Raw genomic sequence first — 12,304 nt, 5'->3', positions numbered from 1 at the left:
TGTCTGATCATGAGGAAGCGTCCATAGGGTGGGTACAAGGGCGGGAACCATGTCTAGGTCCAAAAGCTCAGATATGGCTGTGACGTGGCATGGAGCAGGCTCAGCAGTTGCTGTGACATGGCATGGAGGAGGCTGAGGCGTTGCTGTAACATGGCATGGAGCAAGCTGAGGTGTTGCCATAACATGGCATGGAGCAGACTGAGGCATTGCTGTGACATGGCGTGGAGCAGACTCAGGATACGGGGCAAAATTTGGCGCTAGCTCAGTGACCATGACGAGGAACTCTGACTTGGCAGCCATGACGTGGAACTCTGGCTTGGCAGCCATGACGTGGGATGCTGGCTCATCGACCATGACGTTGAACGTTGGCTCATCGACCATGATGTGGGACTCCGGCTCGGCATCCACCTCGCCCACAGTGAATGGTGAACCACTTATTAGAAGGTCAAGGTCAGTATACCGAGTCAGGCTGTAGGTACTCTGACCGTCAGGCATCAGGGAGCAAACTGGCTCACTCAAACCTGCCCGGAAAATGTCCTTGAGGGCTATTTCATTAAAGTCAACCTCACTGGCCAGAGTGCTGAAGTCCCCACATATTCCTCCAGGGATTGATTCCCCTGGTAGAGACGCAGGAGTTGAACTGCTGGGTTCATCTTGTGAGGGTCAAGTATTCTGTAAAGGGGCTGGCAAAGACAGGCTGACGAAGACGACGATGATGTTAGAACCCAGGTGCAGTTTATTTACATAAGTGAAATCCAACAACCGTAAATCCAAACGTGGAACAAAACATAAACATAAACTTGACTTGACTTGACCAATCCAACAATGTTATACTTACAATACATGACAAAGGACAATGGTAAACATGAGGGCTTAAATACATGGACAAGGGGTAAAACAATGATGAGGTAACCAATGAATAGAACAGATAACAAGATAATTGGACAATAAACCAATGACAACAAGACACATGAACATGAACATGGAGGAAAACAGGAATCACATGACTAGGGAACACATGACATGAAACATCATGGTTACTGGTGTAACCTCCGTTCCCTGATGGAGGGAACGAGATGTTGGTGTCGATGTAGTGACACTAGGGGTCACTCTTGGGAGCCCAAGACACCTCTGGTCTTTGATAAAAGGCCAATGAAAATTGGCGAGTGGTATTTGCATGCCACTCCCCCGGACATACGGGTATAAAAGGAGCTGGTATGCAACCACTCATTCAGGTTTTACGCTGAGGAGCCGATATAAGGTCCGGCCATTTCAGCGGGTAGTTCAGCGTTGTGGCAGGAGGGACCAACGTCTCGTTCCCTCCATCAGGGAACGGAGGTTACACCAGTAACCATGACGTTCCCTATCTGTCACTCACTCGACGTTGGTGTCGATGTAGTGACACTAGGGGTCCCTATACAAAACGCCACAAGGCTGAACTGTGTTACGTGAACTGGCGGTGTGTGGTGGGCAGACTTGCTGTGTGCCTCATAGCCAGCGCACCAGGTCAACACGTAACCTCCCCCAACACAGTTATGAGTGTCGAACGGCCCTTTTTGGGGACAAGTCGACTACCCAGAGATAGAGACAGGCTTAACCCAGTCGTGGCCTCTTTCCCCTTCTCTTTTTCCACTCCCTAAAAAAGAAGGGGGATTATCTGACTGGGCCGCCAGGTCTAGTCAGATGGTGTCCCTCCCAAGGGGAGGACACCGCGGAGACCACACCTCGCCCCAAGAGAGGGGGGGATATTTAAGTGGAAGAATACATCACATGGTCTTTCCAACCATGTGGAGAGCCTTCAAGGTAGATCCTGCCCAATGGGGGAGGAGTTACTACAACATGGAGACTGAGGGGCTCTGCCCAAGGAAGACGCAGTTTGCCAGTAGGGAAACGAACTAGCGGAAGATATAGATCGCATGGGGTTAGCCTTACAGGGAACGCCACACGCGGAGCACCTACCCCAGAACCGGGCTCTTAGTTAGCACGTGTACTGGGCTGGCAGTGAGTCTCTCCGAACACTCGACTGCCACAGGGCTCGGAGGAAGTCAACCAGGGAACAACTTTTGTGAACACTACTGGGAATTAACAGCGCACATCTTCAGCTCAAAAGGAGGTGGAAGGCGCTATGTGCAAGCAATACACCCGGCCGGCTATCCCGGGCTTATCCGCTTGTGTTGCGTGCCACTACCTGGGACGAAACCGGTTCCACCCGGAGGTTGTAGAACCTTGCAAAGGTGTTGGGTGTTGCCCAGCCCGCTGCTCTGCAAATGTCTGTTAGAGAGGCACCTCTGGCCAGGGCCCAAGAAGCCGCTACACCACGGGTAGAATGGGCTCGTAGCCCTACCGGGGGCGGCATGTTTTGGGCGAGACATGCCATAGTTATGGCGTCAATGAGCCAGTGGGCAATCCTCTGCTTGGAGACAGCGCTTCCTTTCCGCTGTGCACCAAAGCAGACAAAGAGCTTCTCAGAGATTCTAAAGCTCTGCGTGCGATCCAAATAGATGCGTAAAGCGCGCACCGGACACAGCAACGACAGGGTTGGATCTGCCTCCTCCTGGGGCAGCGCTTGCAGGTTCACCACCTGGTCCCTAAAAGGAGTGGTGGGAACCTTGGGCACATAGCCCGGTTGGGGGTCTCAGAATCACGTGAGAATAGCCCGGACCGAACTCCAGGCACGTTTCGCTGACAAAGAACGCTTGCAGGTCACCTACCCTCTTGATGGAAGTGAGCGCAGTCAGGAGGGCAGTCATCAAGGAGATTGCCTTAAGCCCGGCTGACTGCAAAACTCAAAGGGGGCTCTCTGTAGACCCTGAAAAACTACAGAGGTCCGATGAGGGAACAAGGCGCGGCCTGGAGGGATTCAGCCTCCTGGCGCCTCTTAGGAACCTGATGATCAGATCATGCTTCCCTAAGGACTTACCGTCGACTGCATCATGGTGTGCTGCTATGGCAGCAACGTACACCTTCAAGGTGGAAGGGGACAGCCTCCATTCCAACCTCTCTTGCAGGAAGGAAAACACTGATCTGACTGCGCACCTCTTGGGGTCTTCCTGACGGGAAGAACAAAACTTAGCGAACAAACGCCACTTAAAAGGCATACAGGTGCCTCGTAGAGGGAGCCCTAGCCTGAGTGAATGTGTCTACCACTGCAGGTGGGAGACAACTTAGGTCTTCCACGTCCCGTCCAGGGGCCAGACATGGAGATTCCAGAGGTCTGGGCGCGGGTGCCGGATGGTGCCCCTTCCCTGAGAAAGAAGGGCCTTCCTCAGGGGAATTTGCCCGGGGGGAGCTGTCATGAGGAGCGTGAGGTCTGAGCATCACGTCTGGGCGGGCCAGTAGGGTGCTTACCAGGACGACCTTCTCCTCGTCCTCCCTGACCTTGCACAGGGTCTGTGCGAGCAGGCTCACTGGGGGAAAATGCATATTTGCGAATGCCAGGGGACCAGCTGTGTGCCAGCGCTTCTATGCTGAGGAAGGCCTCGGTGAGGGCGTACCAGAGCGGGCAGTGGGAGGATTCTTGGGGGGCGAACAGGTGCACCTGTGCCTGACCGAATCGACTCCAAATCAGCTGGACCACCTGAAGGTGGAGTCTCCACTCTCCCTTGAGGGTAACCTGTTGTTACGGCACGTCCGCCGAAGTGTTGAGGTTGCCCGGGATGTGAGTGGCTTGCAGCAACTTGATGCTGCTAAATCCGTTGGAGGAGACGGTGGGCGAGTTATGACATACAGCGGGAGCGCAGACCACCTTGGCGGTTGACATATGCTACCGCTGCCGTGCTGTGTGTCCGAACTAGCACGTGCTTGCCTTGGATCAACGGCCGGAACCTCCACAGGGCGAGCAGAATTGCCAGTAACTCGAGGCAGTTGATGTGCCAACGCAGCTGCGGACCTGTCTAGAGGCCAGCGGCTGCGTGCCCGTTGCCAACAGCACCCCAGCCCGTTTTGGAGGCGTCTGTCGTGACCACGACGCGCCTGGAGACCAGTTCTAGCGGAACACCTGCTCGTGGAAACGAGAGGTCGGTCCAAGGGCTGAAAAGACGGTGACAGACCGACGTAATGGCCCGCGGTGTGTCCCGTGGCACCATGCCCGTCTCAGGACTCGAGTCTGGAGCCAGTGCTGAAGCGGCCTCATATGCATCAACCCGAGCGGGGTGGCCACCGCCGAGGATGCCATATGCCCCAGGAGCCTCTGAAAAAGTTTCAGTGGAACTGCTGTTTTCTGTTTGAACGCCTTCAAACAGGCCAGCACCGACTGGGCGCGCTCATCCATAAGGTGCGCCATCAAGGAGACTGAGTCCAACTCCAAACCTAGAAAAGAGATGCTCTGAACCAGGAGGAGCTTGCTCTTTTCCCAGCTGACCCGAAGCCCTAGTCGGCTGAGGTGTGAGAGCACCAGGTCCCTGTGTGCGCATAACCCGTCTCGAGAGTGAGCTAAGATTAGCCAGTCGTCGAGATAGTTGAGAATGCGAATGCTCACCTCCCTTAACGGGGCAAGGGCAGCCTCTGCGATCTTCGTAAAGACGCAAGGAGACAGGGACAGGCCGAAAGGGAGGACTTTGTACTGATACGCCTGACCCTCGAACGCGAACCGCAGGAAGGGTCTGTGTCGAGGAAGGATCGAGACGTGAAAGTACGCATCCTTCGGGTCTACCGCCACGAACCAATCTTGATGCCGGACGCTCGCTAGAATGCGTCTTTGCGTCAGCATCTTGAACGGGAGTCTGTGTAAGGCCCGGTTCAATACTCGCAGGTCCAAGATTGGCCGCAACCCACCGCCTCTTTTCGGTGCAATGAAGTAGGGGCTGTAAAACCCCTTCTTCATCTCGGCTGGAGGGACAGGTTCTATCGCGTCCTTCCGTAGGAGGGTAGCGATCTCCACGCAAGGTAGCAGCGTTTCCGACTTTCACCAAGGTGAAGTGGACACCGCTGGACCTGGGCGGATGCCCGGTGAAGTGAATCGCACAGCCGAGTCGGACGGTCCGGACCAGCCCTCGTGACGGACTGGAAAGCGCAAGCCATGCGTCCAAGTTCCGTGCAAGGGGGACCAAAGGGACAACGTCATCGGATGTACCGGCGGGTGGGGCCTCGCAGCGGGGTGGAGCTCGAGGTGCCACACCACATCGTGGCTGTGCTGAGTCCGAGGACATCGAAGCACTTACCTGGCTCCTTGTGACCACCCCTGGAACAGCCTGGGACGGGGGAGGAAGAGGCCTGTCCTCATGACCCGTGGAGACTGTCACATCGGGGGCGGATTTGTGCCACAGCTGGGCGCTCAGGGCGGGAGACCGCCGCTGGAGCGCCAACCTGCCAAATGGAGTGGTGGACGGTGGTCGTGATGCCAGCCATACACACCGGATATGTGACCCAGGGAACAAGGAAACCACTCTTGCGGAGCTCTTGAGTACTGCAGCCACTTAGGCATGCAGCGCAATTAAATGCAAAAGGTAACAAAAAGATGAAGATCTGCTTACCAGCTCCAGAGCAGCGGGTTTCGTTGTCCCTGGGTCACCCGTCTCAGGGGCGCTTCGAAGACCTCCATGGGTTCTTCGGTGCCGGCTGTGAGACGGGTGGCGTCGGCTTCCTGCGGTGGGCTCCACGCCGGGGCCGGGCCGGAGGGGCGGGCTGCGGCTGAGCCGGTGCAGTCACCGCAGGGGGACGCCCTCGGCGATGAGTAGATGGGGTGCGGGATCTTGAGCCACGCCGGGGCAGGATAAGCCGGCTAGCATCCATCTACTGCTCTACCATCGAGAACTGCTGGGCAAAGTCCTCGACGGTGTCGCCGAATAGGCCCGCCTGGGAAATGGGGGCAGCAAGGAATCGTGTCCTGTCGGCCTCACCCATCTCGACCAGGTTGAGCCAAAGGTGGCGCTCCTGGACCACTAGTGTGGCCAACATCCGCCCGAGAGACTGCGCCGTGACCTCCGTCGCACGGAGAGCGAGGTCGGTCGCCGAGCGCAGTTCCTGCATCAATCCCGGGGCGGAACTACCCTCGTGCAGTTCCTTTAGCGCCTTGGCGGACTTGCAGGAGAGCCATGGCGTGCAGGGCAGAGGTGGCTTGTCCAGCAGCGCCGTAGGCTTTGACCGTCAGAGATGACGTAAACCTACAGGCCTTGGACAGGAGCTTTGGGCACCCATGCCAGGTGGCGGCGCTCTGCGGGCATAGGTGCACCGCGAGCGCCTTTATCCACCGGGGGATTGCCGAATAGCCCTTGGCCGCCCCACCATCGAGGGTAGTGAGAGCGGGGAAGCTGAAAAGATTGGGACAGGGCAGTAAAAGGTGCCTCCCGCGACCTTGTCAGCTCTTCATGCACTCCCGGGAAGAAAGGAACGGGGCGGGGCGTGGCTTTGAGCGGCGCCGCGAGCCCAGGAACCAATCACAGAGCCGCGAGGGTTCAGGGAAGAGCGGTGAAATCCACTTTAACCGACGCTCGCGGCTGTCCGGGAAAGCATGTCGTCATCTCCGCATCAGCCTGTGACTGGGCGATCGACCCCGAAGGGAGGAGCCCAGCTGAGGCTTCCGACTGGACGAGCCCGCTCTCCGATGCTGCGCTCGAGAGCTCATCACTTTCGCGGGCTCCGAATAAGAGGTCGAATTCGCCGTGAGACGAGCCGGCAGACTCACCCGGAAGCCTGATCGGGGCAGACGAGCGTGCTGGGGAATGGGAGGTCCGCGAGGGGATACCCGGCGGAGGCGGTCCCATTGGGGTCCCCAAATCGCCCCCAGTGCTAGCCGCGCTGGCCTCAAACCCGTGGGTAAAAGGACCGAGGCGGGAGCCTCTGGGGTGGCTCGCTTTCTTACGAAGGCGAGCCGCGACCGCAACGTTGCCATGGACATATTCTCGCAATGAGAACGTGACCATCCACGAACGCTGTCTCCGCGTGAGCAGTGCCCAGACACGAAAGACAGTGATCGTGACCGTTAGAAGGAGAGAGATAACGAGCACAACCAGGAATAACACACAATCGGAAAAGCATCTTTAAAAAGACGCGTCTTTAAAAAGACGTTCCGTGTGTGCGCTCTTTTAGAGAAATATATACTCTTTTAGAGGGGAAAAATGCTCTTTCAGAAAATATACTCTCTAGTTTTTCGTCCCAGGGGCGTTCTCTGCAGTGCACCAGTGCAGAGGAGGGAGAAGCCGCTGAAATGCGCTGTCAGATCCAGCAGGTGAATGAACAGTAGTATTCAGCTCAGTGAGCATGACCGTTCGGCTCCGAAGAGAAAATCTGAATGAGTGGTTGCATACCAGCTCCTTTTATACCCGTATGTTCGGAGGAGTGGCATGCAAATACCACTCGCAAATTTTCATTGGCCTTTTATCAAAGACCAGAGGTGTCTCGGGCTCCCAAGAGTGACCCCTAGTGTCACTACATCGACACCAACGTCGAGTGAGTGACAGATAGGGAACAGAAACTAGATGTTCTAAATGAAAAACATGAACCAACAGAATAAACATGACAGAGTGCTTCTTGTGACAATTCACCATACCTGTTTTTATGACTTTTGGGCATCCATGCAGAATAATGAGGGAGGTAGAATCCATGCAGAGGTGTAACAATTGCCCTGCCTAGATAATACCCCCTTGAATAATATGTGTTAAGTCAGTAGAATAAAAAGTGTTATGGGACATACAGTGCTTCTTGTGACAATGCAACAAACCTATTTTTATGACGTTTTGGGTATCCATGCAGAAAAATAAGGGAGGTAGAATCCAGGTGGAGGTGTAAAAAATTGTACTGCCTAGATAATACCCCCTGAATAATATAAGTGTTTAAGTCAATAAAATCAAATGTGTTATGGTACGTACATATGTGTGCTTGTGTCAGTACACTAGACCTTTCTTAAGTCAATAGAATCAAATGTGTTATGGGACACACAGTGCTGCTTGTGTCAGTACCTATTTTTATGACTTTTTGGTCATCCATGCAGAATAATGAGGGAGGCAGAATCCAGGCAGAGGTGTAAAAGTTGTCCTGCATAGATAGTACCTCCCTGAATAATATAAGTGTTTAAGTCAATAAAATCAAATGTGTTATGGTACGTACATATGTGTGCTTGTGTCAGTACACTAAACCTTTCTTTGCATTCTGAAGAATTATGGAGGCAGAAATCAGGCAGGTGGGTAACAATTCTCATTTAATACCCCCTTGAATATTAAGACTATATATATATATATATATATATATATATATATATATATATATATATATATATATATATATATATAGTATAATTATATTATAATATATATTAGTTTTTTTATATGGATTTATGTGTGTTTATGTTGTTTTTGTTATTCATTTGTGTAGATTTCTCTTATTAATTTGTTAAAAACGTTTTGCTTAAATGCTGAAAGGTGCAGTAGAAATAAAGGTTGGCTATGTTATTTATTTCCACCAAGAGCCAGTTACTGAACTTTACTGCATCTACACATGTACAATTTTAACAAGTGTTTTAGATTAAATACCAGTAATATTATTAATTATCATGCAAATTAAATACACTTATGTGTTCATTTGGACAACATTGTAACATTACATTAGTTGAGTGTGTCAGATTGACAAACTCATTTTCTTTTGTAAAGCACGTGACACCTTAGTGTAACATCTACCAGTGGGCTACATAGTGATTTAACGTTCAATAAGCAGACAAAAAAGACCTAGAATCGACTTGTTACACGAGTTGTGTAGAAACAGATAACTGTTTCCTTAAGGACGTAGGGCGATGACGTTTGAAATCCTTTGGATTAAATTTCAGAGTCTGTGCTTCCATCTACTGGAAAATGTATAATAGTCATCCTAACTGAACTTTCGGATGGGTTGGGTGAAGACGAAATTCCCACTTTTTTACTGCCATCTAGTGGAAACACGGCCGGACATTCGGAATTAGGCACAACACCAGAATTCCAGTCCACGTGATCAAAACAGTCTTGAAGAATAGAATCTGATTGGTCTGACCAGCACTGGATCGTTCTGAGGGCGGATGCTTCCTGTTTCAGTTTCTGCCTGTAAGCGGGCAGAAGGAGAGCAGAAGAGTGGTCCGATTTGCAAAATGTTGGGCGGGGGAGGGATTTGTAGCATTACTACCTATAATATTTTGTTAGAACTTTCAGGAAAAGGTGGATAGACACACACACACACACACACACACACACACACACACACACACACACACACACACACAGGAAAAAACAAAGAGTGGGCTACCTAAAGTTTTACTCATGTATGATTTTTCTAATATACTTAGACAGGTTTTAAAAATGAAAAGACACCAAACTAATTTGAATAAGTACATTTTTACTTGCCTCGTAATCTTGTTGCTATGGAGATTCACAGAGGTGAAAATGAAAGTAAAGTGGTGGTTGGGTGGATCCTGCTCTACTTCCATTTCTGTCCATTTGGAGGTTTAGGTTTGCACACTCACAGATTTCTGTTCAGAGTTATCCAGCTCAGAAGTATTTGGTAAGAAAGAAAGTAATTGACTTGAGATTTAAGTGTTTTGGGATTTTGAGGAGCTTATGATAATTCTTGTATCATTTTTCATGTAACTGAAATTAATCATAATGTCTGTCTTAAAAATAAATAAAAAATAGCCCATGGGAATGACTTGTATTAGTTTATGTGCATGATGATACTATATATCATTAATTTTGTTATTGAATATACACAACTTTCTTTTAGTAGTTACACCCACTTGAGAAGGATTGTAACTTATTGCAGTGTCACTTGATCTGAAGCACAATGGTAAGAATGTTAAATTCTGTCTCTCTTATCTCATTATCTATAATATATATATGTGTATGTGTGTGTGTGTGTGTGTGTGTGTGTGTGTGTGTGTGTGTGTGTGAAAATACAACAATAATGCTCAGATAATGAAATAGTTAGGCAGTTATTGACAATTGACATAATTGACATTATTTTTTAGCTGTCTCAATCTGATGACGATTGCCTAATAACAGAGGAGGAAATGAAACAGCTTATTGAAACTATATCTACTCAGGATATCACATCAGCAGCAAACACGATCAACGAATACCTCAAACAGCAAGATCGTGTTGAGCTAAATATTGGTGTGACGGGGGAGTCTGGTTCTGGAAAGTCCAAATTTGTCAATGCTTTTAGAGGCTTAGGGGATGAAGAAGAGGGCTCTGCCGAAACAGGTGTAGTGGAGACCACTATGAAACCTGAAGTTTACTGTCACCCAAAATACAAAAATGTAAAAGTGTGGGATCTCCCTGGCATTGGAACACCAAACTTCAAAGCTGAAAATTACCTTAAACAGGTTGAGTTTGACCACTATGATTTTTTCATCATCATTGCTTCAGAGCGGTTTAGAGAATGCCACACCCAGCTGGCCTCGGAAATCATGAGAATGGGGAAGAAATTTTATTTTGTCCGTTCAAAGATTGACGTTACAATTGATGGTGAAAAAAATAAAACAAGCTTTGACAAGGAAAAGATCCTGGATACCACTCGGAAGGACTGTGAAAATGGTTGGTTTACACAGTTTATGACATGACAATGTACTGACCAAAACTAAGTATTGAACTTCACACTGTATCCTACATACAGATCTAACTTAATCAATATAATGAAATGTAATAATTAATAATACCTTTTTCTGATTCACTTTAGGACTGAGAAAAATTGGCCTAGAGGACCCTGTTGTGTTTTTGATCTCTAGCTCTGAGCTCGGCAGCTTTGATTTCAATCTACTGCAGGAAAGGATCGCTAAAGAGCTTCCTCAGCATAAGAGACATGTGCTGATTCTGTCTTTGCCAAATATCACACTGGAGATTAATGAGAGAAAGAAGAAAGCTCTAAAGAAAAACATTGGAAGAATTGCCTTCGTATCTGCTTGTGTGGCAGCAGTTCCTGTTCCTGGTCTTTCGATAGCTGTGGATTTAGCCATCATAGTAAATGAGATAAGAACGTACTGCAACGCCTTTGGTCTGGATAAGAAATCTCTGCTGAATCTCTGCAAAAGATCTGGGAAGAGCATAGAAACTCTGGACAGTCTTATGACCTCAATCTGGCATAAAGGATTATGCACAAGTTCAGTGTTATCTATGCTGAGTGTGGCATCAGTTTTAATAACAGAAGATGTTGTTGAGCGTGTCTTTACCTTTATACCCATTTTAGGCTCTGTTGTGGCAGGGGGTCTGTCTTATTTGACTGTCTCAATAATGCTCAAGAAAGCTCTGAATGATATAGCAGAAGATGCAAGAAAAGTGCTAATGGCTGCCCTGGAGACTGACCTGGAGAAATGTAAATAAACATGTATAATTAGACAGAATTATGGAGGATGTTCTCTGTCTTTACATGTGAAATTTACTCATCTATCTCCTCCGGAAATTACACACAATTTCAGTAGTGACTTGAGTAAAAAAATAAAAAAATCTCACTGCCTACCACTGGTCAAGCTGGCATAGAAGAAAGTGTTTTAAAATATCAACAATTAGAGACTTCACCTTTAGGCACTTGGTTTTAGGGTTTATAAACGTATAAACAGTAAATCAATCATAATTTTAAACAGTTATCTCGCCTTCAAACGTTACATTTGTTTTGATGTTGTTTTCTGGCCTGATTTTTTTAATGTGTTGGTATGGGTATATTTTTTAAGCTACTGTTGTAATTGACTAATATTGTTATCCTTTTGAATATATTTGCCATATGAGCTTGATTGTATTGCTTACTGTGTCTTTAGCTTACATGTCTGAGGTCACAAGTAAAGCCTCTGCTTCATACAGTATTTGAGGATGTTACTTCTGTTTGAGGATGTTTTTGTATCAACAGTTTTTCAACTTTGAAAAAAGATATAAGTCTGTAGATATAAAATGTATTTGTTTGAATCATAATACTTTTTCATTTAGTATTTCAATTATCACATAACCCCATTACAATTATAGGTTTTATGAATGTGAATGTAACATCAAATTTTGTGTTCTTCTTGTTCAATTGTATCCTCGATTACAGTATGTATAATAAAAATGTATTATTATGTATATTAGTTCAAAATAAAGTAATCAAAAGTAGTATTGACTGTTGATATGTCAAAAATATTTGAGGCAAAATTTTAGGCTGAACATTTTCGAGTAAATAAGCGGAAAATAATAAAGTGTTACATTTATCCCACACTGTAAAGAAATCTAAAATGTTTTAGTAAGTACCTCCACAGCCTTTACCAAAATACAAACAAGAAACCTAAAAACATACAAAAATCTGAGAGACAAGTTTGGTAAGTGATTGAGACAGACTATTTATCATTTAGCTAATGTAACTCATTTTTGTGAAAAAAAAAAAAAAA

General features: G+C 47.9%; 1 protein-coding gene across 2 annotated transcripts; it reads left to right on the top strand.

Annotated features, from left to right (window-relative positions):
- Window positions 1–9,075: 9,075 nt before the first annotated feature.
- Window positions 9,076–11,992, top strand: LOC127447828 (interferon-inducible GTPase 5-like). Of its 2 annotated transcripts, none has more exons than XM_051709925.1 (4): window positions 9,076–9,459; window positions 9,682–9,741; window positions 9,923–10,490; window positions 10,633–11,992. In XM_051709925.1, exons 2-4 carry the CDS (start codon window positions 9,739–9,741, stop codon window positions 11,271–11,273), a joined length of 1,212 nt encoding a protein of 403 aa, XP_051565885.1. In that variant the 5' UTR covers window positions 9,076–9,459; window positions 9,682–9,738; the 3' UTR covers window positions 11,274–11,992. The 2 variants fall into 2 exon arrangements, with proteins under 2 accessions (XP_051565885.1, XP_051565877.1); XM_051709917.1 differs by having other exon boundaries at window positions 9,077–9,459; window positions 9,679–9,741.
- Window positions 11,993–12,304: the final 312 nt, after the last annotated feature.

This window comes from Myxocyprinus asiaticus, chromosome 1 (genome assembly GCF_019703515.2).
Source record: "Myxocyprinus asiaticus isolate MX2 ecotype Aquarium Trade chromosome 1, UBuf_Myxa_2, whole genome shotgun sequence".
Lineage (NCBI taxonomy): Eukaryota > Metazoa > Chordata > Actinopteri > Cypriniformes > Catostomidae > Myxocyprinus > Myxocyprinus asiaticus.
The sequence above is the reverse complement of the archived record's forward strand: the minus strand, read 5'-3'. Positions and strand labels throughout refer to the sequence as shown.